Source organism: Sturnira hondurensis, unplaced genomic scaffold (genome assembly GCF_014824575.4).
Source record: "Sturnira hondurensis isolate 20B ecotype Veracruz unplaced genomic scaffold, ASM1482457v3 Scaffold0000780, whole genome shotgun sequence".
Lineage (NCBI taxonomy): Eukaryota > Metazoa > Chordata > Mammalia > Chiroptera > Phyllostomidae > Sturnira > Sturnira hondurensis.
In genome coordinates, this window is record NW_028073411.1 from 16,806,823 (window position 1) to 16,821,700 (window position 14,878).

The 14,878-nt window shown below is 62.6% G+C and overlaps 1 protein-coding gene across 1 annotated transcript in view; it reads left to right on the top strand.

The window, feature by feature from the left end:
• Positions 1-14,878, top strand: part of SORCS2 (sortilin related VPS10 domain containing receptor 2) — a 252,813-nt gene that overhangs the window by 230,787 nt on the left and 7,148 nt on the right. Inside the window, exons 14-24 of the mRNA XM_037046299.1 lie at positions 183-290; positions 901-1,021; positions 1,914-2,047; positions 2,802-2,915; positions 5,191-5,362; positions 9,851-10,037; positions 10,375-10,508; positions 11,558-11,681; positions 13,079-13,191; positions 14,102-14,215; positions 14,491-14,590. Of these exons, the coding sequence (XP_036902194.1) occupies positions 183-290; positions 901-1,021; positions 1,914-2,047; positions 2,802-2,915; positions 5,191-5,362; positions 9,851-10,037; positions 10,375-10,508; positions 11,558-11,681; positions 13,079-13,191; positions 14,102-14,215; positions 14,491-14,590 (1,421 nt within the window). The remainder of the gene's footprint in view (positions 1-182; positions 291-900; positions 1,022-1,913; positions 2,048-2,801; positions 2,916-5,190; positions 5,363-9,850; positions 10,038-10,374; positions 10,509-11,557; positions 11,682-13,078; positions 13,192-14,101; positions 14,216-14,490; positions 14,591-14,878) is intronic.

Here is a 14,878-nt window from a genome sequence, read left to right on the forward strand (position 1 = left end):
CTCCCAGGAGAGAGCAAAGTCAGGGCTCCAGCCAGGGCCTGGGTGCCGGGTGGGCCCTGGGGGCAGGCACTGCTCCCGGAATACTCTTCTCCCAGCCACCTCAGCTGCGTCCCGTGGGGCAGCCAGTCCTGGTCACAGGGAGGCTCCTGCTGCCAGCTGGACAGTGGCACTCCCCCTGGCAGGTTCAGCATGGACGATGGCCACACCTGGAGCACCTACAACTTCAGCAGCACCCCCATGTTTGTGGACGGGCTGCTGAGTGAGCCGGGCGAGGAGACACTGGTCATCACGTGAGTGCCCCTGGGCAGGGAGCGGCGCTGACCCCCAGGCGGGCCTCTGAGGCGGACTCAACGCTGACCGCCAGGCTGCCCGCCCTCGCACTCACCTCTCCCTCACCCCCCGCCCCATCTCTGACGACCGGGGTGCCCTCCCCCCTCAGCCTCTGGGAGGCGGCCTCTAGTCGTGCCTTTGCAGACACACCATCACCTGCCCAGGTCACCTGGCCGTTGGTAGGCAGAACCAAGAGTCAAGGCTGCCTCCGGCCCCTGCCACCTCTCAGGCTGACAGTTCCTGTGCTGTTACCGTGGTCCTTGTCCTCATTATGTGCTGCCGCCGGTCCCTGTGAAGGACGCGTGGGCACTGGGCACAAGGAGGGCCTGAGACCAGGCCACCAGTGCTGGGCGGCGCCCGGTGCGGGTTCCGCACTGGGAGGCCGGCTCGACCCTGGCCCGGGCCAGGCTGGCGTTGGCGTCTGCAGCAAGCAGCAGTTTAGTCCCAGAGTGGGGCCTGGGGTAGCGGGAGGCAAGGGTGGTATCGCAGGGCCCACAGTACCGGTGGGGACTGGGGCCCTGAGAGGGGAGGGGACAGGCCCCAATAAGGCGGCCTCCCCCTCCCCCGCAGCATCTTTGGCCACATGAGCTACCGCTCGGAATGGGAGCTCGTCAAGGTGGACTTCCGCCCCTCCTTCTCCAGGATGTGCCGAGAGGAGGACTACAGCTCCTGGGAGCTCGCTGACCTGCAGGTGGGGCCGGGGTGCCGGCTCGGTGGGTGGGCTCCGCGTGGGCCCACTCCACCTGGCAGAGGCCCCACCACACAGGGCTGTGCAGGCCTCCCCTCTCCCAAGAGGTCTTCTCAGATCCCTGACTGCCCTGAGGCACCCGGTTCTTCTGGGGTTTTCTGGCCCCTTCTGTGTGCCGGGGCTTCTCAGGGCTCAGTCACCCTTGGGAGACATCAGGTCCTCAGGCCCCAAGTCACCCGTGGAATGAGATGTGCTTGGAGTTCAGGGCTGTCCCGAGCAAAGGAGGTCGGTCAACAGGGTGCACATCCCTTCTGTGGCCTAATGCCCCTGAGCTGACCGGGCAGCCCACCCCCACCCCCTGCCCCCCTTGATCTCGGCACACAGCTATCCCTACAGTGTCAGCAATGGTGTTCACTCTCTCAGGAGGGAACAGGGACCAGAGACGGCCTGCCCTGCAGTTCAGGTCCAGCTGCACTCCCAGAGGGGTGGCAGGGAGGCCCCAATCACAGAATGGGCACCCTGAGCCTGGTACTGCCGCAACGCCTGTTTTGGGGTCACTGGCTGACGACTTGCTGTGTGGCCATAGGAAATCTCCAGGCCGTGGCTCGTCCCAGCTTCTGCAGGGACTCTGGCACCGCTAGAGACCAAGGCACTTAAAGGGGCCCTGTTTCCAGCAGCTGTGTCCCCTCAAGCCCGGATGGAGCTTGAATGGCACTTTCTCCAGGAAGCCTTCCCTGACCACCTGCCCTGGGCCCCAACTTACCTCCATGAGTGCTCGTGGGTGGCTGGGGAGCGCACGCACCCCAGCTTGCCCTCAGGTGTGCCCCTTTCCTCCTGGGCCTTGGTTTCCCCATCTGTGAAAGGTGACAAACGCCGCCTCGTGCTGCCACCGCAGGGGGACCGCTGTCTCATGGGCCAGCGCAGGAGCTTCCGCAAGAGGAGGGCCACGTCGCTGTGCGTCAACGGGAGGAACTTCACGTCGGCGCTCGCCTCCCGCGTGTGCCCCTGCCAGGACTCCGACTTCCACTGGTGAGGACCCGTCCTGCTGGGGGCAGCGCGTGGGCCGGGCAGGGAAGGCTGTAGCCGCCACCCCTTCTGTGACCTGGCCTCCGAGTCACTGTCACTTCCGCCTCATTCTGAGGCTAGAGCTGGGTCACAGGGCCAGCCCGCACTGGAGGAAAGGGCATCGGAGGGCGCCCGGGCCTGTCGGTGAAGCCAGTGTGGCGACCACTTGCCGGGGGGGAGGAGCAGGCAGGACAGCGGAGGGCATGTTGGGCCGGCTGTGCCCTTCCAGCCCCTTCTCTTCCAGGCAGGGACTCGGCTCCCTGCCCTGCTTCAGTCTCCCGTGGCACCCAGTGCCCCCAGGAGAGTGTCCAAGCTCCAGAGACCAGTTCATGAGGCCTCTGGCCCCCTGCCTGCCTCCCTCCCCAGTGGTCCTCACCCCTCGCCATCCTGTCCCTCACATTCTGCCACTTCCACCTGGGTCTCCTGCACCAGCGCATAGGGGCCGGTCCCCCTGCAGTGCCCCTCTCCTCTCCTTCCCTGGTCGTCCCTGCTCTTGTTTTGAGACTCAGGGCACCACCTCCAGGCAGCCTTCCAGGACACCCAGGCTGGGCTGGGTGCTGTCCTGCAAGTTCCCAGCATCCCCTTTGCACCCCTTCCCACCTGGGACGCACCGTGGGCTGCCCCGTGCTTGTCCCACTCCAGTACAGGGGCCATGTGGTCTGTTCTCTGTGCCCCACCCTCAGGCCGCCTCCTAACGCCAGTGTTTTCCTCCTCCCAGCGACTACGGGTTCGAGCGCTCCCCCTTTTCCGAGTGCTTGGCCAACTTCTGGTTTCACCCCCTGTCTCCCCCCGCCGACTGCGTCCTGGGCCAGACCTACACCAGCAGTCTTGGGTGAGTGTGCGCGGCTGCACCTTGTCCGGCTCCTGGGGCAGCACCCCAGTGACCACCAGCCAACATCCTGCCTGGTGCCCACAGCACCCATGTGGGGTCAGGGAGAGAAAGGTCAGGGCTGAGGTGTCCTGTTTGCCCCGGCTCCTGAGGGCCACCCAGGCACTGACCCTCTGGGGCACTAGGGTCTGAGCCCGTGCTGGCCAGCAGCAGGGATTGACAGGCACAGAGATGGCTCTGAGCAGAGACAGCAGGCAGCACAGGGCCAGGGGCTGGTTCAGGGGCTGATCCCCCCAGGGAAGTAACCCCCTCCCCCGCCCTCCTGAGCTGCTGCAGTGCCAGGCCCTTTCCCATGTACCAATGCAGGCGAGGCAGCTCAGAGCTGAGCCAGAGGTGCTAACACTCTGTGCAGGGCTCAGCTTGAATGGCACTTCCTCCAGGAAGTCTTCCCTGACCGCCTGCCTTGGGCCCCTACTGCCCTCTGTCACAGCACCCTCGGCTGTTGTCCTCACTGGCCTGCCGTTCTCCCCCGTTCTGAGGGCATCAGCGAGTGGGTGCCGTCGGGACACTCGTCCTCCACCACAGACTGAATGTGTTGTTTGAAGGAGTAACGCTGTCCTGAAACGTTGGGTCCCTGAGCTGTGGCCCCGCAGCGGGGGAGGCCTCGGTGCTGCTCCACTTGCGAGCCCGGCCTCTGCCTTCTGAGTCCTCCCTAAAGGGGGTCACCGAGGGGTGTTTAGTAAACATAGTTTCCATCTTTAAAAAAATAGTCTCTCTTCCCTTTGAGGAATTTTGAGATGGAGAGAAAAAGCTTATGGGCTTATTAGAAAGTCCCATTACGGTCTCTGGGACAGAGCCAGGCAAAGCCTGGGAAGGTAGGAGGCAGGGTTGGACCTCAGGGGCATAAATCCCATCATCCATCATCCACCATCCACCATCCATCCACCATCCACCATCCACCACCCACCACCCACCACCCACCATCCATCCATCCACCATCCACCATCCATCCACCCTCCACCCACCTACTCTTCCCTCCCTCCCTCCCTCCCCATCAGGCAGCCACAGCAGCCACTCCAGTGCGTCCCCCAGGGCTGGGCAAGCAGGGAGCCCTGTCTGAATCGTCAGAGCTGGGCCTGTATCACCGGTGTGGGGTTTGTTTCGTTCTGGGGGCAGCGTGTCTACGTTCTGGGCCCCATGGTGCCGTGTGCACGTGGCGGGGGGTGGCTCCTAGAGACCATGCTTTATTTCGGAGTAACCAAAGTGTCGGTGCACCATATTTTCTGAATGTTGACCCAGCACTGAGTCGTGGGGGCCAGAGGGGCTCTGGGCCTGGGGTGGGGGCTGGCGACAGGACCAGGCACTGCGGCCACCATGCCAGCTTCCCAGGTGCAGAGTCCCAGGGCAGCTCCCGGTGTGGCAACTCAGATGGTGTCCCCAGGCCAAAGCGTTCCCAAGGCCTCCTAAGGGTGTATTTACCTGAGCCCTGGGTGCCCTGCTCTCCAGCCCCCTCCAGTTCACCCCCATGTTCCTCCTCACCGCCCCCCACACCTGTCGCAGGGCCTCTGCACTGCCAGTCCCACCTGAGGTGCAGCTTCCTCTCCTGCTCACCTTCCTGATCTCAGCTGAGGGCCCCTTTCTTGGGGCCTGATGCCCAGTACCGCCCCCTCCTGGGGCTCCTCACCGCCCAGATTTTACTTGGAAGTTGGATGGTTCTCAGAGACGGGTCTCCCTCTCTGCAAAGCCAGGGGCCGTGTGATACCGCGCGCCGTGGCGCCCGGCACGCAGATGCGCAGTGAACCCTGCCACATGAGCGGCTGGGTAGGTCCAGCGGCCGCCCGTGCAGGTCTCTCCGGGTGATCGAGACCCCGAGCCTGGGGCAGGGGCAAAGCCGAGGGTGAACCCCAGCCTGCTGGGCTCTCTGTCCCCCCGGGGACCATATTTCCCAGCAAGGCCATGAAATTCAGACTGGCTGCCTCAAGGGTCCCCTCGGCGACAAGGACAACGGCTGTGAGGAGCAGCGGCAGCAGCAACATTACAAGTAACCTGATAGACTAAGGAGAGGTCCCTGGTCTGAAGCGGGTGCTGCCATTTCTGGCCGTCCGCTCCTGAGCCCCCGTTTTCCCACCTGTAAAGTAGGGCAGAGGGTGCCCTCGGGCGGAGCTGGTGAGTGGAGGTCTAGCTAGGAGCCACCCCTGGGCGACAAGCAGGTCCCAGCCCGGCGGTGGGCCGTCCTCACCCCTGCGGGCCCACCTCCCTGACCCGTCTCTGCCCGCAGGTACCGGAAGGCGGTGTCCAACACGTGCGAGGGTGGCGTGGACCTGCAGCGGGGCCCGGAGCAGCTGCCGTGCCCCCTGACCCCGCCGCGCGGCCTGAGGGTCAGCATCCGTGGGGAGGTGGTGGCCGTGCGGCCCTGGGAGGACATCCTGTTCGAGGTGCAGCAGGAGCAGGTGAGCACCGGCGCGTTCCCGGGGCATCGCCCGTGGGCGGGGGCCCCTTCCCAGGCCCAGCCCCCAGACCAGCGGTGGAAACACGGAGCAGAGAAACGGGGAGCGGAACATGGGCCGAGGGGGTGCGGCTTCAAACACACGTGCAGGGGTGTGTGCCTGGTGGTGACCTTCCTGTGGGTGGCAGTGGGGGCTTTAAACCTCTAATTACATTGATTCAGTTAATTTGGAATCTTAAGGATAGCAGAGAGTCAAAAAACAAACTATTACCTGTAATCCTACAACCAAAGATAAATCCTGTAAATAGAAGATAGATAGATGGGTAGACGGTCTGTCCAGAAGGTATCCAGCCCGGTAATATGAAAATGGAGGCATTTATTGAAGAAGGTACCAGACACAAGAAACACTGCAGAGGACAGTGACACCTCAGTCCCCTTCAGAGCAGGCACCTTGGGACCTCACACAGTTCTCCCTGTCGCCATCAGCTGCCTCATCAGATTTTCCTGAATCTCATCAGTGATCTGAAATCTCTTCTTTCTCAAAGGTGATTCTAGTTTTCGGAAGAGCCAGAAGTCACAGGTGCCAAAGCTGGGCTGTAGGGGGCTGAGTCACCAGGTGATTTGATTTTCTGCCAAAAAACTCTACACGAGACGTGATCCTTGAGTAGGTGAACTGTCATTATGAAGCTGCCAACCACCAGCTGCCCACAGCTGCGGCCTCTGAACCATCCGAACAGTTTCCCCAGAGGAATGTTTAAGCTTATCATCAAATGTGATGCAGATTCATTGTTCTACTCACTCAGTCATTTTGAATGCGATGGCCACACAGTACACATGCTCACTCAGTGGCATCTACCGCCCCCACTGACTAGTACAGTGGAGTCGTCATTGTTCACACATGCGCATTCCAGTCCACTCTCCTTGGCTGCCAGGTGACATTGATGTCACACAAACTTCTTGTTAAGAATGGCTGGGCGTTTTCCGAACAGGCCTCAGCACACACACATGCACACATGCATATAAATTTCCTGTGAGTCTCTGAATCTTCACTTTTCTTTCTTTAGTACCAGTGTTACATTTTCTTCTGATTTGAAGAATAATTATACTCATTATAGAACATTTGGAAAAAACCTAAAATACCAAGAATACAAACATCACCCGAACTCCTGTCCCCCAAGGTAACAGTGGTTAATTTCGGGGTTTCCTTCCAGTCTTTTTAATTTGTAACACACCCATTTTTTCAGATTATGCAAGTAACAATCGCAGGTTGTAGAACATTCCCAAAACCAGAAATTAGGAAAGCGTGCAAACAGGTGGGTGACTCAGAGTCACAGGAGGGCAAAAGTGGAAGTCGGAGCTGCTGCCTCCCGTGGGGGCACCCAGGCGTGGCCTCATCTGGGTTTGCGCAGCTCTGCTGGGCGCTCGGATCTCTGTTTAGAAGAAGTCCTTCAAAATAGGGGGCCGGGGGGCCTTTCTCATTGGAAAGCAGGGAGCCTGGGCCGGTGCAGACGGGAAACCAGGCCGGAGGGGGACACAGAGCAGCCCGAGTGCATGCCAGGGGCTGGGCACTTCACACACACTGCCCCCCACGCCCCCTTGCTCCTGTGACCCCGCTCGATAGCCAGGGCACTGGGTCAGACCGTGATGTCACTGCTGAGGCCCCTGGGGACAAGTGACAGAGACAGCTCTGGGTCCCAGGCCCAGGGATTCTGGGTGGGCAAGTGCTGCATAGTCCTGGTCCACGGCCCAAGACCTGGGTCCTCCTGGCCCTGGGCCTGAGGTTCTTGCCTTGAGTCTCGGGGGACCCTGGGGCAGAGGTGGATGGCTCCCCTCATGGCAGGATCCCAGGGTGGCCAGAAGATGAGGCCCCCTGCTTGTCCTGGGGCCCCCTGGACCCTCAGCGTGGACCCAGCCAGGGCCCCCCAGTTCCAGGACAGACTTCTAGGAGAAAGTGGTCTCTGCCGCCCCCTAGAGGCTGGAATCTTGGCCACTGAGTGCCACCTGCCATTCAAGGGGATGGGAACAGGACAAGCCTGTCAGCCCACTGTCCCCAGAGGGCCCTTCATTGCCTGGGGCCCTTCATTGCCAGAAGAGGGGAGGGGAGCCCCCCAGAGATGCTCATAGGAGAGTTCTCCCAGGGCACACAGCTGCCTGGAACTGGCCATTGGCTTCCTTGTGGAAGCCCGGGAGGAGTGTAGGAGGGGTAGGGCCTGTACACACACTCACACACACACTCAGACTCACGGGCACACTCACACGCAGACCCCTCTGTACACCAACACACACTGCGCACCTACAGTGGCCCGGCCGGGTGTGGACAGAGCACTGGATTGGGGGGCCCAAGTGCAGTGAATGTGTAAGAATTAAAAGCAGGATCTGACAGAGAGCCCAGAAGTAGCCCCACACCATGCGTCCTGGTGGCTTGGACACCCCTGGGGTGGGTGGTCTCAGCAAATGAGCATCCCAGTGAAAAAGTCTCAGCCAGGACCTCCCACCCAGCACTGAGGGGCCGGCGCCCAGTGTGGACACTTGGTCTGATTCTGTGTGCGGGACCAAGTGACACAATTGCAGGCACAGAGGACAGGTTTGCGGTTGCCAGGGAGTCAGTTGGGCAGGTGACAGGGAGTGGTGTGGCCCTGAAGAGCGGCAGGAGGGACTGAGTGGCAAGCCTGCAGCCCTGCGTCTGACTGCCAGCACGGAGTGCCCGTTGAGGTGGTGGTGTCCTGTGTGGCGCCGCCGGTCCTGGGGAAACGAGGCTCGGGGGACACAGGGATCTGCCGCTTCCTTACAGCGGCAGGTGTGGATTCCCAAGTCTCAGAATAAAACGTCTACTTGCAAGCGTCCAGTAGGAGACCAGCACCCAGAGCAGACAGGCAGGCAGTGCGCCCGTCTGCACGGCGCTCCCTCCCGTCTTCTCTCCGCCGCCCTTCGTGCGTTCCACTTCTCCCGCAGCGAGGCTGCGCTGCGTCCCGTGCGTGTCAGTGCATCCATGTGAAGGCAGGAACACAGGGTCCCCGGCGTTGGGTGCAGCACCAGCCCAACTCGAAGCCACAAGGCCTGGCTCCTGTCACGGGTGCCTCCTGCTTCGTGGACACGGCTCAGAACCCCCCCCACACACACACATTTCAGGGAGCAAGAGGGGCTGCAGACCTTGAGAACCTGCCTGTCCCCCACCCAGCGCCCCCTCCTTGCTGTGAGAATACTGGACAGCGAGCCAGCCCGCCCAGTTTGGTGCTCACAGTGCCTCAGTCTTCCAACCTGTGAAATGGGTGCGGTGTGGTGGGTACAGTTTCCAGAGGCTGTTGTGACAAATGGCCCCAAACTGGGGGGCTTAGAATGTCACTTGTCATAGCTCCAGAGGCCGCAGGTCCAACATCGAGGTGCCAGTGGGGCTAGACCTCTCTGAGGGCTCCAGAGGGGGGGTCCCACCTGCCTCTCCCCGCTACTGGGGGCTCCAGGTGTTCCCCAGTTTGGGGCCACATCAGCCCGCCTCTCTGTCTGCACATGGCCTTCTGGTCTGTGTCGGATCTCCCTGTCCTCCGTGAAGACACCTGTCCCTGGATTCAGGGCCTGTCTGCATTCCGTGTGGCCCCCCTTAACTAACATCTGCAAAGACCCTACGTCCAAATAAGGTCACCTTCTGGGGGCCCGGGTGGTTGTGAATTTGGGGAGCACAGATACTACCCACCGTATCCCCTGCATTTGTGGAGAAAGTCGGCCTGAGTTATGTAAAGCAGGCCCTCAGGTGAAGTCAGCCTTCTCCAGGGAACTGGTTTCCCGGGTGTTCCTGCAGGGACAGGGACAGGGTGGCAGGAAGCAGTATGGCCGAGGAGGGCGGGGGAGGGGAAGGCGAGGTGCCCGCCTGCTGGGAAGCTGCCGTCTCCCTCACTTGGTTCCCCAGGCCTTGGAGCAGCTGGGGGCCGGCACCGGCAGGCCGGTGCCCGCAGCAGGCAGCGTCCAGCAATAAGGCAGTCGTTGGGGATTTGGTGCGGGGAGAGGCAGCCGTGAGGGGAGCGCCCCCCACACAGACAGAGCCTCCGGGATCTGTCCCGGCACTGCACAGCCTGGGGCAGGAGAAGTCAGGGGCACAGGGGAAACGGTTTTCTCCGTCGCCGTGGAGACTTGGTTGCCACATGCGTGCCCCTCCCTAGGGCTGTTGCTGAAGCCCCAGAGTGAGAGAGGCTCCTGGGCGCCCTCCTGGCTCCTGGCTCGGACCCCGGGCCTCCCTGCCCACCCCCAGCACTGCCTCCGGGGCCTCACCCTTGACCCCACCACCATCCCCCTCTGCAGCTGGGTGATGGCCCCACAGTGTGTCCCTGGCCCTGCTTCCACCTCCCTGGAACCCAGAGCCCGCCCGCCTGCCTCAGCCGGCACTTGGGCTGGACCCGAGGGCAGGCCCGGTCGGTCCCCTGCCGTGAGGGCAGGAGCGGGGGAGGGACCGAGTGGACCAACCTTGAGGTCCGCCCCAGCGCCTCCCTGCTGTTGCCCGCAGGGCGACGTGCTGACCACCGTGTACCACGTGGACCTCGGCGACGGCTTCAGGGCTGTGTACTCCAACCTCACGCTGACCAAGGAGCCCATCCGGCACGCCTACGAGAACCCCGGCGTCTACCGCGTGTCCGTCAGAGCGGAGAACTTGGCCGGGCACGACGAGGCGGTGCTCTTCGTCCAGGTCACCGGTGAGTCACCGCCCCTCGGAGGCCACGACTCACTCCCAGTGGCAGAGAGGCCCGGGGCCTGGGGAAGGGGAGTCCCTCAGAGCCGCTGCTGGTGCTGCCGTCCATTGCTCACGCCGTGAGGCCGAGGGCAGGGAGGCAGGCAGGCCGGGCTCAAGTCCGCATGCTGGTGGTCTGCGTGGTAGTCAGGGTGGTGACGGTGGTAACAGTGACGGTGGTGGTGACAGGGTGGTGATGGGGTGGTCACAGTGAAGTTGATGGTAGCAGTGACCACTAGGCAGCCCTGAACAGCTGAGTGCCCTGATGCCCTCTAACCCCTGACCTTTTCTGGCCCCTGCAGCCCGCCTGAAAGCCCTCTACCTTGAAGTGGTTCCTGCCATTGGCACCAACCAGGAGGTGAACCTCACAGCCGTGCTGCTGCCCCCGAACCCCAACTTCACTGTGTTCTACTGGTGGACCGGCCAGAGCCTGCAGGTGCGCCGGCCCCTGCCTGGGGCAGAGCATGGGCAGGACATGGCCTGCGGCTGGGCGGAGGGCAGAGCACGGCACTGCGTAGGGGGGTGGGCGCACACGCACCCTTCCCCCCACCTGAGGATCGTGGTCCAAGTGGGGTCAGCCCAGGGTGAGCCAGCCCAGACCCTGCCTAGTCCCCAGGGAAAGAGACGGGAACACAGTGGGTGACCCAAGGTAGGGTGGGACAGGTGTCATGGGAAGGGGCGGCAAGGTGTCGCAGAACCATTTCTAGTGGAGGCCAGACCATTTCTAGTCCACAGCAGGGGTGGTCAGGGAAGGCTTCATGGAGGAGGGGTAGCTGAGCTGGACCAGAGATCAGAAGCCTCACGCAGAATGCCTCCCAGGAGGTTCTGCAGCTTTTGCAGGGCCATTCGCCCATCCTCAGCCTGGGGCTCCCCAAGATCCAGGAGGAAGTCAGCTAAGGGCAGCCCTGCACCCCCAAGCTGAGTGCCCCCCGAACAGCAGCAAGAGCCCAGACGCCATACCAGGCAGGGAGGGGTGGGCTCCTGATGCTGTTCCTGGGAGTGGGGTGGGTCTGGGAAGGAGTTCGGGTTCCGGGTTGGAATCATGGCTTGGCCAAGGTCGGCCGAGCTCTCTGGGCAGGTCGGCGCACCCCCAGAGCCTCTGCATCCCCATCTGGGAGGTGCACAGTCACGCTGCCCCCAGTCCTGATGGGTGCACAGGCTGGGTGCCGAGCCAGGTGTGGGGCCACAGCCGAGCAGGGCTGGGAAGGTTGGTGGGGCTGGGAAGGTGGGCGGGGTAGGTGCAGAGGCCCAGCACGAGGCCATACTTCTCAAAGGTCCTCACAGGAGACTCAGGAGAGCCTGGGAGGGTGTGTGTCCTTGCAGGTGTCTCTGGGGCCTGCCGCACGCCCCTGGCTGCTGCCCTGTTCCCTAATGAGAGCAGGGGATGGTGTTGTCAGTGTGGCCCTGGGCCTCTGGCTGACCACAGGGCCAGCTCTCCCATGGCCGCAGCCCTGGCCCGGCCCTGACTCTGCTGTGTCCCCGCAGCCCTTGATGTCCCTGAATAACTCGGTGACAACTCGGTTTGCGGACCCGGGGGACGTGCGTGTGACTGTGCAGGCCGCCTGTGGGACCTCTGTGCTGCAGGACTCCAAGGTCATCCGAGTGCTGGGTGAGTCCCTCCCGGACAGACAGTGAGCCCTCTCCGGCTTCGTGGTGTCATTTGAATTCGCATGTGTGTCCAGCTTTGCTCTTTCTCAAGAGACTTTGGCCTCTCAGGGTGTTCTGTAGTTTAACACAATTTTAGAATTGTTCTGTCTGTGGGGAACAGCCATTGTTTTTTTTCTTTCTGTGAAAAAATGTCATTGGAATTTTTTCTTAATCCTCAACCGAGGACACGTTTATTGATTTTAGAGAGAGAGGAAAGGGGAGAGAGAGAGACATCGATCCATTGCCTCCCCGACATCCTGGCCAGGAGTCGAACCCGCAACCTTTTGGTGTATGGGGTGACGCTCCAACCACCTGGCCAGGGCGTCATTGGGACTCTGTTGGGATTGCACTGGGTCTCCAGGTTGCTTTGGGTAGTGCAGGCATTTTAAGAATATTAATTCTTCCGGTCCATGAGCACAGAATATCTGTGTGCTCTTCGATTTTTTTCCATAGTGTCTTGCAGTTTTCAGTGTGTGGGTCTTTCGCCTCCTTGGCGTTTATCCCTAGGCGTTTCCTCTTCTTCCATGCGATTGTAAACAAGAGGGCCCTCTCAGCCCCTGGCTGCTGGCTCACTCGCGTGCAGGGACGCAGCCGGGGTCTGCTGCGGCTTCGCTGAGGTCGCCTCAGTCCTCAGGAGCTTTGACAGGGTCTCCCGGGTCTTCTGTGGGTGACATTGTGTCACTGGTAAAGGGCGCGTTGTAGCGTCCTTTCCAACGTGGTGCCCGTGGGACAGCCTGAGCTCAGAGGTCATGAGAGCTGCTTGCTGGTGGCAACTCCTCCCGCTTCCCAAGTGAGGAAACGAGACTGGGGAGCGGCTCCCGCGGCTCCATTTGGCTCACCATCCCCCAAGCTGCGATTCCACAGCAGGCCTCTGAGTCAGGGACCCTGGGATGTGAGAAGAGGAGGTGGGGCCTCTGCCCTCCAGGACTCGTACTGTGGTGGGGGTACCTGCCCAGTCCAAGTCCGTGGGTCCTGAGGGACAGGAGGCCACCCTGGAGTGGGGGGGGGTGTCCTCGTGAGTTAATGGGGCAAATCTTGGGCAGGTTTGACACGTGCGAGGCCCCCCACCCCCAGGTTCCTACTGCCCCCTCCTCCTCCTTCTCCGCCCCTCCTCATCCTTGTCATCATCGTCGAGCCCGTGACTACTGTTCTTAGACGGCAGCCAGCCACAAGGGCACTGCCTAGGGCAGCTTTGACACATAAGACGAGACCTTAGTTTCCAGAGCTGGGCACGGACTCCGAGCCCAGGGGCTGTCCGGGGCTGTCTGGGGCTGTCCGGGGCGTGTGGCCGCCTTCCCGGAGGGGCTGAGCCCCCAAGGCTGCACAGGCCAACCCCTCCCCTGCTCTTCCTCTCCCCAGCCGGGTTTCAGGTCCTGCCGCTGCGGTTCTCCCAGGGCCTGGATGCCTACAACCCCAACACCCCCGAGTGGAGAGAGGAGGTCGGCCAACTGGTCACCCAGCTCATCGCCAAGGTACCCCTCCCCATCAGTGCCACAGCTCTCCTAGCACCTGTGGGTGCCTAAGCAAAGCTGGGGGACCCCAGGGCCTCAGGGCAGGGCAGGGTGGGTGTGGCTGCCACTCAGTCCCACGAATCCAGGCTTCAGCGTGGCTGCTGGGTGCTGAGGAGCCAGCGAGGGTGGCTGTCATGGCTCGGGAGGACAGGAGGCTGGATGTCACCTGCAAGGTGGGCGCAGGCCCGCACTGGCCAAGCACATCTAGTGAGTGAGTGCCAGCTGTGTGCACAAGACACAGCCACTGTTCTGCCCTCCAGCAGCCCAGAACCTCCTTAAAGCAATTTTCTCTGCTGAGCCAGGCCCTGGGTCTGTGAATCCTGGGGGACAGGTGGACACCCCGTGGGACGGCCGCCCTCAGGAAGCCCACAGAGCCAACAGAAGGCGTGCATCTGAGCGGGCGTGGGATGCCCCCGCCCTTGGGCCCCATGGGGAGAGACTGCCCCTAGGGTCACCCACAGCTGTCACAGGCTGAGGCCCACTCTGACCACGCCTCCTCTCGGCCTGTTAACAAAACCGGGCATATTGTCCTGGGCACTGAAGGATGCATAGGAGTTTGCCAGGTGGACGTGCTTAGCTTGGAACTTCCAGGAGGCAGAGGGGCTGCATGAGCTGAGCGTGGTGGGTTTGGGAGGATGTGAGCCAGGGAGGGGCTGCTCTCCACGGCCACAGTGTGAGGAGCAGCCAGGAGGGGGCCGGCCTGGCCGAGTAGAGGCCCGTGTGGGAGGCCCAGGCCTGAGGGACCTGGAGGGGGCTATAGGCGGTGGTGCGGGGTTGGGAGCCGTGAGCAGGACAGATGGCCAGGCCTTGGACAGGTGGCGAAGCAGGGGTGTTCCCAGGGGCTCTGCAGCACCTCATCCTTGTCCCGTAGGAGACGGGTGTCGCTGAGGACCTGCTGCTGACCGTGGTGAGGCCGGGACTGCCCACTGTGGCCGACCTGTATGTGCTGCCGCCCCCGCCGAAGCAGAGCCTCACACAGGACCAGGTAGCTGCCACAGCCCCATGGCCGGTTTGGTGACAGTGGCTCACTGTCCCCATGAGTCACAGTTGACCGGGGCGTGGGCCCTCTTCCACCTGTGTCTGCCCCTCTGGGACCCACGTGGGCTCCCAGGTGGGGTGGGGGCACCAGGCAGGACCACCTACCCAGGCACAGGGGAGCCTCGGGGACAGCCTCCCTGCACCCCTGCACCCACCAGCAGAGCGACAACGTGGACGCCTGCCTGGCCCCCGCAGGCCCCTGATGCGCCCCTCTCTGTGCAGATGCTCACCCCTATCCAGCGGGCGCTGAGTGCGCGGAAGGTCAGCTTCCTCCTGCGGGCCGGAGTCCAGGTCCTGGTGGCCGTGAGGGAGGTGGACACGGGTGAGTCCAGGAGCCACCCAGCCCAGGCTGGCCTGGGCTCCCCTGCTGGGAGTGGGGGGGTGTCCAGGCCCCTCCAGTGATGCCGTTCCTGGGGACAGGAGCCTCAGCTGCCCGTGGGCCAGCCCTGCCTGGCACTCACCTCCAGTGAAAACAGGCCCAGACCTGAGGCCCAAGCTCCCCTCCCCCAAGGCCATGGGAGGTCCGACTCTGAGGTCTCCGAGGCCCTCTGCTCCCGACTCTGAGGTGGGACCGTCCTCGCCGGTCCCATGTGTCCGGTCGCCTTGTGGG